We start from the raw sequence: 15,937 nt of genomic DNA, 5'->3' as shown, positions 1-15,937 counted from the left end.
TCAAACTGACAGCAGCGGTTTTAACTCCTGTATTCCCTCTTCACTTCGGCAAACAAAGTAAACCAACAGAACAATAAATAACAGATACGGTGTACGATTGTGCTGGCCGTGAGCGTTTTCTCTCAGCTGTTGAGTATTTTAGCCAGCGGGGCTAGTCAGCTGTGCTACACGGCTTAAACGCCCTGACTGGACTCTAATGGAATCATATGATGGAGCTTCATTAGGAATCTGTAGTTGTTGTCTTCAGGCAGAGGAGCTGCAACAGACAACAAGCTTACTTCTATGTGTGTTTTCTGCCATCACAACTAGTCAGCGAGCAGTTTTTACATGTTAGATATTGATTTTAGGGGATATTTGACTCGCCTCAAGCTGTTACATGAACAATGAACATATCAAAGAGGGGTAAGGCAATGTTTCTATTTTCTTCATCTATTTTAACAATAATTTCACAGTAAATTGAAGCGTCGAAGTCTCACAGCAATGCTAGTTTCGCGTTGTAATCTCAGTTTATCCCAGTTTATCATATGCACTGCTTTTTAGTCATAGAAAATTGGCTAAATATATATATATTTTTTTACTTTTCAATAATATTCTGCACAGATTTATTTTGGCTACAGACTGCTCCTGATAGAAACTTGAGGTTTGCTGGTGGGCTTCTCTGTCCTTCAAAGAAACTCACCTCCAACCCCCTGTTTCCATCAACTTTGTTTACAACGAGCTACTCGTGACAGAAAACAATATTCGATCTATTACTGTTTCAGCAAAAAAATTCAACATTCATTGACTAGGGGCAAGTTAAGGGGAGGGGAAAGGGACAATAACAAGTTAACCATCAGAAATCCATCTTTTCTTTAAAAAGTTGTGGACTGTTTGTGTCTGAGTGGTGGAGAGTAATTTACAAAAAAAAAAAAAGATTCAGAAAAAAGTTATGTCTTAGTTTTTTGAGGTTGTTATTTGCAGAAGTTATTGTTTACAATACCAATTGTAAGCAGTGTATTTGAGTGTATGTTAATGCTCCAAAACAATATCTTTACATCATTGTCAGTATTTGTCTTCTTGGTCATGAAAATAGCCTTCTGTATTCATTGTTTCCATAAAAAGTTTGTTTTTCTCTTTGCAGCTGAGACTTAAGGGGCTGGCTAAGAGCATGTTTTTATTGTTACTTTAGTTTTATCTGCAGTCGATGTGATCAACCAGAGCCCCAAGCTTCTCTCCATGTGATGCTCAGAGTATCAAAGGGACACATTTTCATAGCAAATTCAGCAGCAGTAACCAAGCAAACACAACCAAACAGACCAGTAAACAGAACAGCCATCTACAAATCAAAAGGTAGCTTTTTGTTTTGTCTCTCTCCAAATTAAGATACCAAATTGTGTCATTTTCATAACTAACTAGAAGTTTAGGCAGGCATATTGTAACTTTGTTATCAGTGTTGTTAAATGTATGTTTATGTGGGTGCTTGTCATTTTTTGTCCAGCTTTGTTCCAGAGTCATCAAAAACCTGAGATAATGTGAGCTATCAGGTCCAGTGAAAAGAGAGCGAGTTAAGAAAAAGATGCACAGATTTTATTGTAGTGAAAGTCATGTGCTGTGTTACTAGTTTTCTTTTTTTTTTATATCTCCAGTGGGAGATTTAGTACATTTGACCCTTAGAAATAACACATTTACAGATATAGGACATGTGACCTATGTTTCAAAGATTGTTACTTTTGGATTTTTTTTTTTCAGACTGGTCTATAAATGACCCCTGGTGGGTCTGGAAGCATGTGCACTGTTATTATTGCTCCAGCTTTAAGAATGTAGCACTAATTAGGTATTACAAGTAATAATATACTTAACAGAAGAATTGCTTTCGGCCGAACTGAAATTCAATGCAGGCTTTGCAGACAAAAGACAGTAAACCTTAAGACTGAGTTAAAGACATGGTTTCTAAGACACATACAACAGTTAATGGAACTGGGCAGTGGTTGTACAGGATCACGGTGTTCTAGCAGAGCCTGCTTGGTAGGCTGTCAGCATGAAGGGGCCTATAGAGTTCCTCAACAGTTGATCATCCTCTGACATCAGGAAAGATTTAATAGATTAGATATTTGGTGGTTCAGTCAGCTCCTCTCGTGGTGAATTTTGTTTTTAAGATTCCATTTGGCCTAAATTGATTCATCAGACAGGAAGAACAGTGTATTTCTTAAGCTAAACCCAAAGTAACATCTTTTGTTTATTAAAAGAGCAGAAATTCTTGCAGAAAAAAATTAATCCAGAAATATGAATTTAACTTGAAGAAACTTTTTCTTTTCCAAGCCGGCGACCTGCTTTTCTGTGCTAAAACAGTGATTTTTTTTTTTTTTAAATTGATAGACAAAGACATTTTTGTTTGTGATTTTTGATATACGCTAAGAGACAATTTAATTAGTATTTTCTGATTTAGGGTTCTTAGTATTTTTATAAGCTAAATGTCCAAAGAAATCCTTAAAAAGATCATTTGCAACCAGCTACAGTTTCTCTTTAGTGACACGCCTGTAAAAGCATTAATGAAGCTAATTTATGAAAAAAAAATCTTTCATAGACATATAATATTTTTTTGCAAGACACCTCCACAGTCTTTAGGATGACAACTCAGTTCTCTGTTTTAGAGCAGGGTGTGGTCTGTCAGTGTCTCTGACTTGTTTGTCTGTGAATCTCTGTGGTCTGCATTATGAGTTGCCTGCTGTCGATGCATTAAAACACCTTATTATTATTAAACCAATCCTTTTAATTATATTGCCTTGTATTATGAAACACAGTGATGCGTGAGAGAGCATTGTGTGAGTGTGTGTGTGTTTTTTTTTTTTTTGCACAGTCACTGCCTTTGTCCACCCTCCTGGGCCGTGCCCAGCCCAACCCCTCGGCTCTATGTCGACAGCCCACTCATCACATTCAAATGGCCCAGTGGCCCACACAGACAGCAGGCTGCCTGTATGGAGACTGTCTGCTGTCGTACAAAAGATACTTTGTGTTTACAGTAGCAGCATCCAAGTTTCAGATACTTATTCATGTGTCTAACTGATTGCTGTAACACTTCTTTTTTTGGGTTTTTCTTTGAGATTTAAACATCGAGAAGTCAGATTTTGAAGACGCTGTCTTCCCACACAGCTCAGCCTGCAGAGTAATGTTCTGTACCGATCATTGTACAGGCACAGCTGGCTATTGTTACCGCTAAAAGACTGAGCACTAATTCATATTGTTCACAAAACAATATGAACATGCTTCATTAGTTCAATTTAAACCTGATTTTTTTGGATGGGTTAATGATGGTGAAAAGAGAGATTATGCAAGGATATTTCTTGAAATATATACATGTCTGTCAGCTAGTTGGCTTCCAATGAAACAAAACAATTTCTTATTTAAAATAAAACAAATTTATTTGTTGTTTTCCCAACTAGAAAGAGGTGAAGATAAAAGAAGAAAAAAGATTTGGCCTGCCATTTTTTGTATCTCATAGCTTCACAATGGAAACTAAGCTATTTAAACATAGGGTAGATTTAGCTCAGCGAAAATGTCAACAGATATGATAAAGATTATAAAACCACAAGGCTATCTCATTATCACGGGTCATTTCACAGATACCAGGCAGAAGTGCTAATGGCGAATTAATTTCATTAGATTTTTGGATCAGTTTCAAATTTCATCTCCATAATCTCACAATAACATCTGTCAGTAAGTGATCTGAAGGTGTGAACACAGCTTCCTTTGGTTTCATTTTACAGGTTTCACAAAGACGTGCACTCGGATCAGACTGATAGTTAACAAGTCACAAACCTGATTTCTGATTAATTTTGCTGTTGTTGACCATCAGTTTGTCAAGAATTTATTTTTTAGTAAAATGTTAAAAGATTAAAACCATCACCTGTAAATATAGATTGTACTACACAGTTTGTACTTAAACATAATATTGTTCTTGTTTCAATCAATAAGCTTCATTTAAAATGGGCAGCCTAATCCAAAGCAGCAGAGCTCTCAGAAAGCTTTTTACTGTTCCATTAGTCTTTAGCTAATGAAGGAATATGTTTATTTAGGTTTCAATCACATGTTACATTTATCATTTAGAGATATACAGGCATCGTCCTGTACACAAGAATAATAGTCTTCACATATTGTTAGACGAAATAGGCCTTTACTGCAGTCCAATGTAGTTGCATTATATCAGTGCCTGATTCAGGCTCACTGTTGTATTTATATGCTGTCATGGTGATGGGAAGACCAGCATGACTGAACCTCATTCCACAGCTCGGCTTAGCTCCTCTTACATGAGATCATCTTGTGAGTCTGTGTCCTGCCTCTGACTCACGCTCTTTAGCTTCGCCTCTCCCCCTCCAGCAGCACCACCCTTCTCTCCTGAACGCAGCAGATGCTGGGAAGCAATCCCATCAGGAATTCTTAGCAGCAGGAAACAGATTTTCTTTCTTCACTTTTTCATTGACATCCAAAAAAATGAGGCGTTCCAGTTGTTTGTGTACCTCTTCACTAAAAACCGATTGGTTTAAACCCCTTTCTGTGTAAAACATAAAATGCAAATTTAATTTTTTTGTAGTTTTAGAGTGTCCATTAGTCAACAAATAGTGTAAAGTGACAAATCAAAGGAGGAAAAATGAAAAAAAGAGAGAAGAAACTTGATTATGTTTTGATTAACGTGAAAATGTTGTGAATTATAGACCGTCACCAGATCTAAACCCAGTTGAACACCAATTACAGAATTTAACATCACTCTCCACTGCCATCTCAAAACACCACATTAGGAAATATCTTTTAGAAAAAAGACGTACAATTAAACAGCAAGAAGCATTGAAGGTGTTTTGTCAGGCTGTGGTGGCCTGCAGCTCGGTAAAACGCTTCGGTGTGATTTGTTAGCCATCTGCATATTGTAATATGATGCTCCAGCTGTCAGAAATATGCTTGTTGATGATTCAGAGAGTACTTTGAAATACACTCAAATCTGTTTCCAATTGATAATGTGAATATTCTCACAGTGCTTTCTAGTAGTTTGTTTAAGTAGTTGTTAGTTAATTTCGTATACATATGCTAGAGAGGGAAACTACAAAAAAATAGTTCAGAATAACTGAAAAATTTAACTTTGTCTAGGATGATTTCATAAACATTTGATACATGTTTCTATGCTTATGGTATTTGCAAAATTCTTGTTTTTTGTATTTTAGTATTGCTCAGCAATTATTGCACCAGCGTTTCTTTTCTTAAATATAAATTTGCTGATGTTGAATTGCAGTTGTGTTGTCAGTCGGTGTGAATACACAGGATTACCTTCAGTTAGCAGTCTCGATCAGGATTCCGCATCATGTGAAAGAGAGTCTAAGTAGGAAAACAGATTTCCCCACAAATATTCACTTCACTGTGGCAGTTGCAGCTGTTGCACATATGGAGGCTGGCACTGCAACACTGTATGTGTCTGCGTGAGTCATGTTCGTATAAGTGTGTATTTATGTCCCATTAGCTGCCATTAATGCTTCCTCCTTTCCTCTGCTTGGCTTTGCTAAGTGCCTCTGTAGTGGGAGCTCAGGCCTACAGCCACTTTGTTAGCTTCACCATCATCCTCCATTTGCTTTTCATCAAGGGCTGTACAGTATTTCAATCTCACTCGTGGGTGTACTGAGCGTCGCATCTTATTCAACCCTCATGAAGACGACGCATCTTAATTGCATTATAAACGGCACACTTTGTCAGAAAAGCTGTTTATTGTGATTTAGCTTGAAGTTGAGGAAAATAATGTCGATTGGAGGAGAAAGCTGAAAACGATACTGTGCATTTTCAGTGTACTGTGTATCATTGCATAGATGGTCAGACTGTATAGAGTTTTTATTGGTTTCTTCTTTACTTTAGTCAAAAAAAAAAAGAAAAAAAGAAGACTGACTGGAAGGGGTGCTTTGAAGGCTTGGCAACCTGTTTGAGTTACTGAGCTGTTCCAGTCACATGCCTCCGATGCTGTCCAGCCCGTCTGAGAAGACTGATTGTAGTATTCTCACTTATGAAGAATGACAAATATGCAATCCCAAGTATCTCCCCCTCCTCACACTCTTGTGTTTTTGTTTACCACCTATACCCAGATGTCATGCTCACAACATGCTGATTAAAACACATTGAATGCGGGTAGCCTCATGAAACTGAGTCACCATTAAATTTGTGCATAACTCTCATGTGTTTGTGGGACAAGGGTAAACCAGTTGTTTATGGGATGCCCATTTCAGTCTGTTAAGCCTTCCACCTCTTCAGTCTAGACTGAAACTTTCCAATAGCTTTTGGATGGATTAACATAAAATGTTACACAGATATGCATAGTGTTCAGATGATAGACCCTGCACTTTCATCAATCCAGCTGTACATTCGACTAAATATACAAAGATGGCCAATATGGTCAACGGTATGCTAAACATTTGCACCTTTGCTTTGTCATTGTGAGCATGTTAGCACGCTCATGTTCGCATTTAGTACAAAGCACCACTGTGCCAACATGTAGCCTCACACAGCGCCATTGGTCTGGCTGTAGGCTGTTGTTAAAACAGCTTGTTGTTAATTTGTGCTCTAAATATAAAGGGGCTTGTGACACACCGAGGCTTAAATTGGAGTATTTTTTTTTAAAACAAACACCAATGAACATGTTTTGGATGTTTGTCCTGATGAAGCTTTGCCATGTTTGAAGCTTCGGCTCTCAGTAAACTTTTCTGTCATTTTTGATTGCCTTTGTATTGCCTGTATGAGATAAAGATAAGAAGCTTCTCCGCTACGCAGGAAGCAAACTTATTTCAATAATACATGTCATGTCGGTGTTGTTTTTATGAAGCTGCACTTTTAGAGTTTTATTATTCTATCAAAATAGAGTATATATGACCTTTATTTAACCAGGTAAAATCAATTGAGAACCAATTCTCATTTACAATGATGACCTGTCAGCACAGTCCACACAGTGACACAAACAGCACAGATACAAAACAGTATGACAAACACATGAGGAAAAGGCTAAAGACAACATGGGAAAATGAATAAACACTATAAATATAGTGAATAGAGTCTATTCAATCAGAGGTGCAAGACATCTAGATCATGGGGTATCATTTTACAATCTCTGCTACTGCTTTGCAACCCATGTGGCATTGCACTCAAAACAAAACAATGACACACATGCATTTGCTTACTGAGCTGGTTGTGACACAAGAGATGTAAAATGAGAGTTGTGTGGAAAGAATGTTTCGCAAGTCCTTGTCATTGGCTGGAAGGTTGAGGGCTTTTAAGTTTGGTCTTTATGTTTGTTTTTACACCCCCCCCCTCCAATATGAAGTCAAGAGGATTACACAGGCTAGATTTTGATTGCGAGGACTTTTTGACTCTGCACTACTCAGAATGGGAGGATACTTTAGGCATCCTGACATAACAATATGCCAAAGGGTGTCTTTGTACCCCTGTGCCAGATGTTCTCAACAATTTATCTGTTCTCCTATTTAGATAAGCTTGTGAAAATATACTAATGAAAGGACAGGATGAAGTGCTGTTGACTGTCTTGCTATTGATTGGATTTCCAACAGTTTGGAAATATGTTGATAGCAATTCATAGTTGCTCTTATCCACACAGACACACAATCAGTTTTGTGTGTGTATATTAAAACCTGGGCAGCATATCATAACATCAAATTAGCTTTACGTTGGAGTGAATACATTCAATTCCTAAAATGGACCAAGAGAGAAAAACAAACTTGAAGCCTTATAAATAGAAAAAAATATATATTGAATTCTACTACAAGCAGGACTGTCCTTCAGCGATCTCTGCTGCATGTTAGGAAACGAAGGATGTCACCTGAGTGGCACAGATTATGTGGCCTGCAGTTGCAGGGGCAGCATGGTTTAGGGTTGGAGCTATTTATAGCCATGCACATGTGCTTTGCTGAAGTCTACAAATAAGTGTCTCATGCAGTCTGTTTGAATGTTGTGGTGTACTCTGGTCTAGCCGTGGGCTCAGAATGCAGACCAGGCGCACACACACACACACACACACACACACACACACACACACACACACACACACACACACACACACACACACACACACACATGACAAAAAACAGTGTGATCATCCTCTTGTTATATACAAGATGGGAGACTATGTTTAATGATTTATAGTGTCGTTGTTAAAAGAAGCTATTCAGTAGGATATTTTCATCTCCTCTGCACATAACTACAGAAGATTGTACAGTAAATAATACTTTAATTACTACCAGTTTACCTTCATAACTTATATATTTGCAGTTCTAAAGAAGGCTTTGATGACTACATTTTCCAGACAGTACAGTACCCAAGGTTGCAATGTCAGTAAGTTGAATTGTAACATGAGAGAGTGTTGGTTAAACAGGCTGTGAGCCTTCAAACATCAACCTATTAGAGTCCGAGGTCACAAGCTGTTGGTTAACATGTTTGTACGATGTTCCTAGACCTCTGGTAAAGGTGAATCATCTAACCACCTGATTTTAAAGTGAGAAAATGAAAACATAAATAATGAACAGGATGTTATTCCTATAAGTGTTCATGTACTTTATGGAGGTTTGGTTAGCTTGGTCGCATTAAACTGTTTATTGAAACCTTTACAATGAAATAAACATCATATATTTATTGTTATGTGGTGGAGGATTATGTATTTATTAGGGTTTATTTAAAAATGTTTCCTTAGTATCGTACCAGAGCCAAAAAAATGTTGTTCACTCATTCATTGTTAATTGTGCACCTCAGCAGTTTGCTGTTCTGTTTACTCAGGGTTTTTTCTTCTTTACAGTTTTATTGTGGGATTTTTTTTCCCCTCAAACCTAAAGGCACTGAAATGAGACGCTAAAGTTATTACTTACTCCTTTAATGATTAGGACTGAATTTTGTACTCCGGTTTTAGTGTTAATTTACATGTTTTATGTTTAACTTGTAGTTAACTTTCAGAACAAACTTTACAAGAGTGTTTTGACTTGATGGGAAACCAAATGTTTTTTTTTTTCTATTTGAGAAATAAATGTTATTATGTGAAATAATCTACAGTAAATCATGAGCACGGATACTGGTGCTGTGTTTCAGTAATAAAGTCAATGTCTGCCTGATATTGACGCAGAGTTACATACTGTTATTAATTGAATCAGATGAAAGATTAAATAGGTGAACGGACTGAAAGTCCAAGTAGAATAATCACAGAATTTTTCAAAAGTAATAAATAGAGGGAGATTGAGGAGAATGTGTGTATGATCACATCAAATTTGCCATTGATGTTACTGTTAGTGGGACATACACTGTTTGATATTTGTCAAAATATTTCTGCTTTCAGTATTTTAAGGTTGGGACAATTCAGTGTGTTTTGGAGTGATACCAAACCAGAGTTCATGCCTACTTTTCATGCCTATTAGGATCCTCCAGAGGGCACCATTCTATTAAATTCAGTGTAGTGTTTTTTTGGGTATCACAGGTACAGAAACCACTTATCTCACTGCACGTTTAACCCTGCTCCATGGGTCTGTTTCTGTTTATATCGCATTTAAACATAAAGGACAGAAAAAAAATGGTGGTTGTCACACCATGTGACGCTGGCTCATGATGACCTGAGTCTGTGAAGTGTGTCTGTGTGTCTTTTATCAGTAATCTGTAAAGTACAGTCGCCTGTTACTGACTGTTTGATAGCCGGTTGATGATGCACCGTTTCAGTTCCTGACCTTTGCTCTGAGCTGCAGAGTTTCCTGGAATACTTGCCCAGCCCAATCTATATTAATAAGGTTTTCAGAAGAGATTTATATATTATGCAGCAATGAGCTTAGGCATGGGCATTACACACCAAATCGGTGTCCCACTGCAGGCTGCACTGCTTTATTCCTCTTTGATTCAGCTGGATGGTAGAGTCAGAGGGACAGATACATCAGCAATGACACAGCAGCACTGCTAGGTTTCTCACTGCATCACATTTTCAATATGAAGACAGGCTACTTTCTTTTGTTTCGCCTCACTTCATTAATATTAATGACTCCTTTTAGTCAGACTGATGTGACAGACTGAGATGTTCGTGCTTTTATTTGATGTTTTAGCTTAATGTCAGGCCTTGATGAGGAGACCATCGTACAAAATAATTGTCAGAGCAACCCACTTTCCAATTGTCACACATGCACTATTTTTAGATGAACTAAAATTAAAATTCTCCCGAGAGTACAGTGACAGAGCTCTTACGGTGCCTCTGTTATTCTCGAAATTCATGTTTCAGGCTTTACAATCATTCAGAGGGATTTATTATAACAGAAAGTCCATCATCAAGTTTTTCACTTCAAATGCAAAGAATTTAATAACATTGAAAGCTAAGCTAACATTGTCTGTTGCAGACCTATTGTGTTCGCTAAGTGTAGTTTGTCTGATACTAATGCTTGCAAGAAAATATGACTGCAACCCACCACACAGTTGAAATGTATTACTCGGGTTTGTGCTCTATCATACATGATAGATGAGGGGACAGCAGCACTTTCATTTTGTGTCTTGTTGAAATTTGATACTCTGAATAATAAGGAAAATTAAAAAACAACTAAAATTTCTACTAAAAACTGAACAACATCCTGGAAGAATTGCTCGTCCTTTTTGGCATGTTTCATGTTGTATCATGCAGAGTGTTGATTGTTATTTGCCAGGATGTGTTCTCAGTTGATTTTGCTGGTGTAAACATTATGGGGAGTCTTGGCAGCTGCACAATCGGAAGCTGATAATGTGTAAACGTTTGCACACTTCAAACCTGTAGTCCAACTGATTTATATTGCTCAAGATTTATCTAATAATATTTTTGCAATAATCAAGTGACACATGTTGTCATCAGAAATTGTGACATGCTGCTTTTAAATTGCAGCTTCAAGAAGCCGGTTCTCTCCTCGCCTTCATTATAAGTTGAGGCAGCCTGAAACACATTAAGAGGGAACGCTTGCTCTTGTTCCTTTTTTTTTTTTTTTTAAGAAGAAACACAGATTTCTTTATGTGGTTTTGAGGACTGCTGCTAGATAAACAATAAACCGCATGGAAACTCAAATTAGCAAGTAGAAATGGAAAAACTGACAGGACTCGCTCGAGATGCTTGAAGGAGAGAGGGAGTCACTGCTGCCCTAGAGGCCGGTAGAGGCAGGCAGGAGAGAAGAGGGTGACTGTTACTGCTTCCTCAGTCGCTTCTCCACATGGCATCCATCTACCTGAACCACGATCCTCTAGTCAGCCCTCAGGAGTCAGTGCAGAGGATGAAGTACCGGCTGAAGACCGAGAGGGATCATAAGGCACGCCTGGTAACTCTGATGTGCTGCATGGGTCAGTATTTAACTTGATGATTCTTGTCATTTCCTTAAAAGGTTAGTCATGCCTGTGCCTGCTCATTACAGGTAATCTTGAGCAAAACTTATTGTGTAATCGGCACTGAAGATTAGGAAAGGCAGGAGGATATCTTTCTTGCGTTAGTCCTCTGGTCAGAGTTCAGGAAAATACTTGTCTTCCACAGTGTTATTGGTATTAACAGTGGGACAAACGTGACCTGGTCAGCAGATAATGTTGTTAATGTTATAGATTACACTGAGTTTTCTTGTGTTTGCTGAAGATAATTTAGAGGAGTGGAGTCTGGCAGGCTGGGAGATGTAGAAGCAGTGAAATGAGTCACGGCTGTGGTGACTGGACTGAATCCTGCTCTGCTCTGCTCTGACATCAGATAGAGGACAATCTTAAAGAAAAATTCAACGACAAAAAGACCAAATTGTTCACAAAACATAACATTGCAAGTTTATTTTTTCCCTTCCTTTACTATACTTCAATAACTACTGGGAACAAGGTGTTTCCTTTTAAAATGGTTTTCTTTTTTGTCTATAATTGCATCCTGGTTTCATCTATGTCATTGGCTGCAGGAAGTGTGGTTGCTATGGTGATGCAAACACAAAAAACATACTGCGCTAAACAGCATGTTGGAGAGAGTGATGCCATTTCAGTCTCTGGGAAATGGCATCACATCATTTCCTTTGAGCCTGTGGGACACGTCCCGGTCTTTTATATGCTCATTTGTGAAAAAAACAAAAAACAAAACATTGCTCTTGTCTTTACATATTTTTTGGCCTTTTTTATTTGAAGCATGGCACAGTGTAATTTACTCAGTGTTTTGTGTCTGTTCTGTTCTACCATTAAACACAATGCTGCGCTGTGGCAGAATTAGACTTTTTCTCATGGCAGCCTTTACATAAAGAAGTCGATGTGGCTCTGTGGTGACTGCTTGTTAATGTGAAGCCAAAATTCACAAAATGTGTTTTTTATGTCTTTCCAGATGAAAGAGACAGAGTACAGAAGAAGACGTTTACAAAATGGATAAACCAGCATCTGCTGAAGGTAAGAACCACTGTGTGACATAATATAATATATGGGTTTCCCAGGTGTTCACATGGTAACCATGTTCATCAAAACAGAGATTTATTTTCCCCCTCACAATTATCAAAACCATTTCCTGTAACATGAACAGTCATTTATTGGCCAGGTATCACTGCTCTCCATCTGAGGCCCTAACATGCTAACACTGCTCCCCAGATATTATGAAAGCTTATTAAAAGTCATTTGGCATGACATGTTAAATTGTAACAACAATTTGCCTCTTGTTGACTCAGGAATTTGAAATGCTTACTGCTGCCCGTCCTCTTTCGGCAGAATGTAATGAAACACTTTAGCAGACAGACCAGACAAGCACGGGCATGCATCATCTAATACACCAGGGGTGTCAAACATACCGCCAGGGGGTCCAGCTCGGCTCGCCGGATGACTTTGCTAAGTGTGAAAATTACAGAAAGACATAAATTGCATTTGTATGAGAATATGGAGGTTTATGAGAACAAACGTTTTGTAATTTTTTTAATCAATCCAGTAATTGCTTCAAAAACAGCGTAAATGTGATGTCTGCTCTGGAGGCAGAAGCGCTCGTTGCCACAGGCAGCAGTGCTCACTGCTCGCTTTGTGACGTGTTTGACGTCAAACGCGTCACAAAGCGAGGGAATCTGCAGAGGAGAGCCGGGGCAGATAAACAGTGGGCTGATGACTGAGTTTTTGGTCTTTATGTTTCTAGTTTATTGTAGAAAGACCTTAAAATAGGGTTTATCATCCAAAAACCTTCACCAATGATTTAAACATAGAGAAATATTGTCGTTATGTATGCGTTATTATGCTATGATTTTACTGGTCTGGCCCACTTGAGATCAAAGTGGGCAGTATGTGGCCCCTTAACTAAAATGAGTTTGACACCCCTGTAATACGCCTTTGTAAAAATGAACCAGGGAATCATGTATAATGTAGTTTTTTTTTATGGGGTTCATGCATCAGTGCTACATTAATCATTACGACTATTACTAAAATCACAATTGTTTCTGTCATGTAAGGCATAAACGTGTAGCTCTGTGATATATGAATTATGGGTAATTCTATAATTCCTTCATTCATGCCACTATTAATAAAGTCCATAAAAAGAAAAGAAAAATGGTTGATACCATATAAGCGTGTGATCTACTCATTGATTCCCACATAGTTGCATTATTTGAAGTCATGACTGCTGTGAATTGGATATCTTCCAGTTTATCAGCGACTTGCCAGATAAAAACAAATTGTAGCAAATGTGGCCCAATGTTGTTTTATGCAGTGACCTGCTGCTGACCAAATGAGCAATGATAGAAGTCTGGCTGTGTTTGCACTGGATGTAAGTTCTTGCAAATGCACCATAAAATAGTAAATTTGCCCAACAAACAAAAAACAAAATAAGACACACTGATAATAATAAATTTATATTTAATATTTATAATAATATATATTATTTATATATAATATATATATTAGCTATAATTTTTTTATATATTATATGTATAATATATATTATTTATATATATTTATATTTAATAAATAAAACACAATTAATTATTTTAGGAGCAAATGTAAGAATTGTGTTTTCAGTTTTCAGGTCTAAGTGGGTCAAAGGATGGCAGAGTTGGTCAGTGTTGGATGGACTGACATAAAGATTTTGTACAGTAGAAATGAATAGCCCCATTGGCCCTTTTGTTATGTATGTTTCAGCAGACTTTGCATGTGGTCCATGAAAAATCAAAGGTGCTGAGTAATAGTTGGGGATCTGCCTGGCTGACCCAATAACATAAGGGTGCAGGTCTATTTTGGCTCCACAGCTGTGGCTGCTATGTGGGATTACAGTGCTGAAAGCCCTGTGTGAAAGCAGGTCAGCGGGCAGCGGGCTGATTTCAGAGGTGCGGTATTTAGGACGGGAAGGAGGGATGGGCCTGCTGGAAGGAGAAAGCCTCGGACCGGGATTGTTAAGTGCCCTGCTCAAGTGTTTAGATGAGGTGTCATTGTGATATCATGGTCAAGCTCTATCATTTAAATAGTTTATGCTGCATTCATGGCAGTTTAGAGAGAACTGGACACCAAGTTGAGTGACTGGCATAAAGAAGAAATATCAAAGACAATGGTTGAGATATACGGAGTTATGCCAAGAGACTTCCATGGTATAATCCTACAATAACTATTTATCCGAAAATAAGATTGTTTTGGTTTAATAAACATGGTTAGAAAATAAAATTACATTAAATAAAATTTCATGTGCAGTTGTTTTAAAACTACGTGTTGCAACTATGAATGAAAAGCTGTGTAGTAGCAATATGTTATTTGCAGTTAGCTTACTTTTTCCTTTACTCTTGTTCCTGTAGGTACGAAAGCATATCAATGACCTGTATGAAGACTTACGAGATGGACATAACCTGATCTCACTGTTGGAGGTTTTGTCTGGAGATACACTGGTGAGTTCATGTTTTTTTTGTTTTTTTTCTGTTATCTTACTCATCGTGGCCAGTGTTTCTTAAAGACTAAAGAACCCAAAACAAACTTGAACAGTCATAAAACACTGGTGATATTTTGGCATATGTGTGACTTAGTGTTGAGTTCTTAGTTCATTTCCAGTGAGATCAGTCCTCTGAAATCACACAACATTCAAATTATCATTAGACACTAATAATGAATGTGAGAGAACTATTCCTTTCCTTGTGGAGCAGCAGCTTTCCATCACTGACGCACTGTCCCTTCTCCATTCTCACTAATGGTAGTACAGGGGAAAAGGGAATTCTAGGATTTCATCATCTGTTGTCACATCTGCTGTGTCTTTTTACTGAACCCGACTCAAAGAGACACATTTTTGGTGAATTGCAGGAAACTTTCAAACATATCAAAAGCCTATTTATTTTGATCCCTAACTATCCTGTGATATCTATACAACTAACTGATGTGCTCATCATTGTGATTAGTTGTGCCGTGCATCTAAATTTAAGCAATATGAAAAATGGTGGTACAGTATGCCTTTGTTTGCATATACATGTTTATTTTTGTATCCAGTTCAGGATGGGCTGAGTTGTGCCACAGCAGCTGTAGTAGGTCTCAAGTTGTAATAAACTTGGGTGGGATGTGAAGTTGTTCCGTTTTTGAAACAATCTCATCTTCATTCAACAAAATGTAAACCCATCAGGAGAAAGTCAGCAAGTGGGAAAAATTAGCTCTGTGGTATCCCAATGGAGTTTCTGGCAAGTTCTTGGCAGTCAATAATCAGTCATTAACAAACTTGCTAACGAGCTTTTTATCCCACTAACTGCTGGGCTAGGCTGCTTTTAATACAAGTTAAATTCTGGTCACAGGAGTTTCCTGGAAACCACACTAGAGGAAAAACATGACTACACTTTTTAAATTGTTTCTCTAAACTGCATTGTGCTGAAGTTATAATCCAGCCATGAGCAGTTTGTTTATTTAAGTGCAGGAAGTTTTGTTCCTCTGGAGCTCAATACACAACTGGACTGATCCCTATTACTGGTTGTATAATCATTTTCCAGTCAGTTAACTCCAATGACCAAAA

At 37.8% G+C, this 15,937-nt stretch overlaps 1 protein-coding gene across 3 annotated transcripts in view; it reads left to right on the top strand.

Moving 5' to 3' along the window:
• The window catches only part of dst (dystonin), a 103,532-nt gene that overhangs the window by 10,077 nt on the left and 77,518 nt on the right, over positions 1-15,937 (top strand). For all 3 annotated transcript variants that reach the window (XM_069144829.1, XM_069144830.1, XM_069144831.1), the window contains 2 exons: positions 12,323-12,384; positions 14,748-14,837. In XM_069144829.1, the coding sequence (XP_069000930.1) occupies positions 12,323-12,384; positions 14,748-14,837 (152 nt within the window). The remainder of the gene's footprint in view (positions 1-12,322; positions 12,385-14,747; positions 14,838-15,937) is intronic.

The sequence above is a fragment of the Embiotoca jacksoni genome, unplaced genomic scaffold, assembly GCF_022577435.1.
Source record: "Embiotoca jacksoni isolate LCO1_2020_lvr unplaced genomic scaffold, fEmbJac1.0.p SCAF_12, whole genome shotgun sequence".
NCBI lineage: Eukaryota > Metazoa > Chordata > Actinopteri > Embiotocidae > Embiotoca > Embiotoca jacksoni.
The sequence above is the reverse complement of the archived record's forward strand: the minus strand, read 5'-3'. Positions and strand labels throughout refer to the sequence as shown.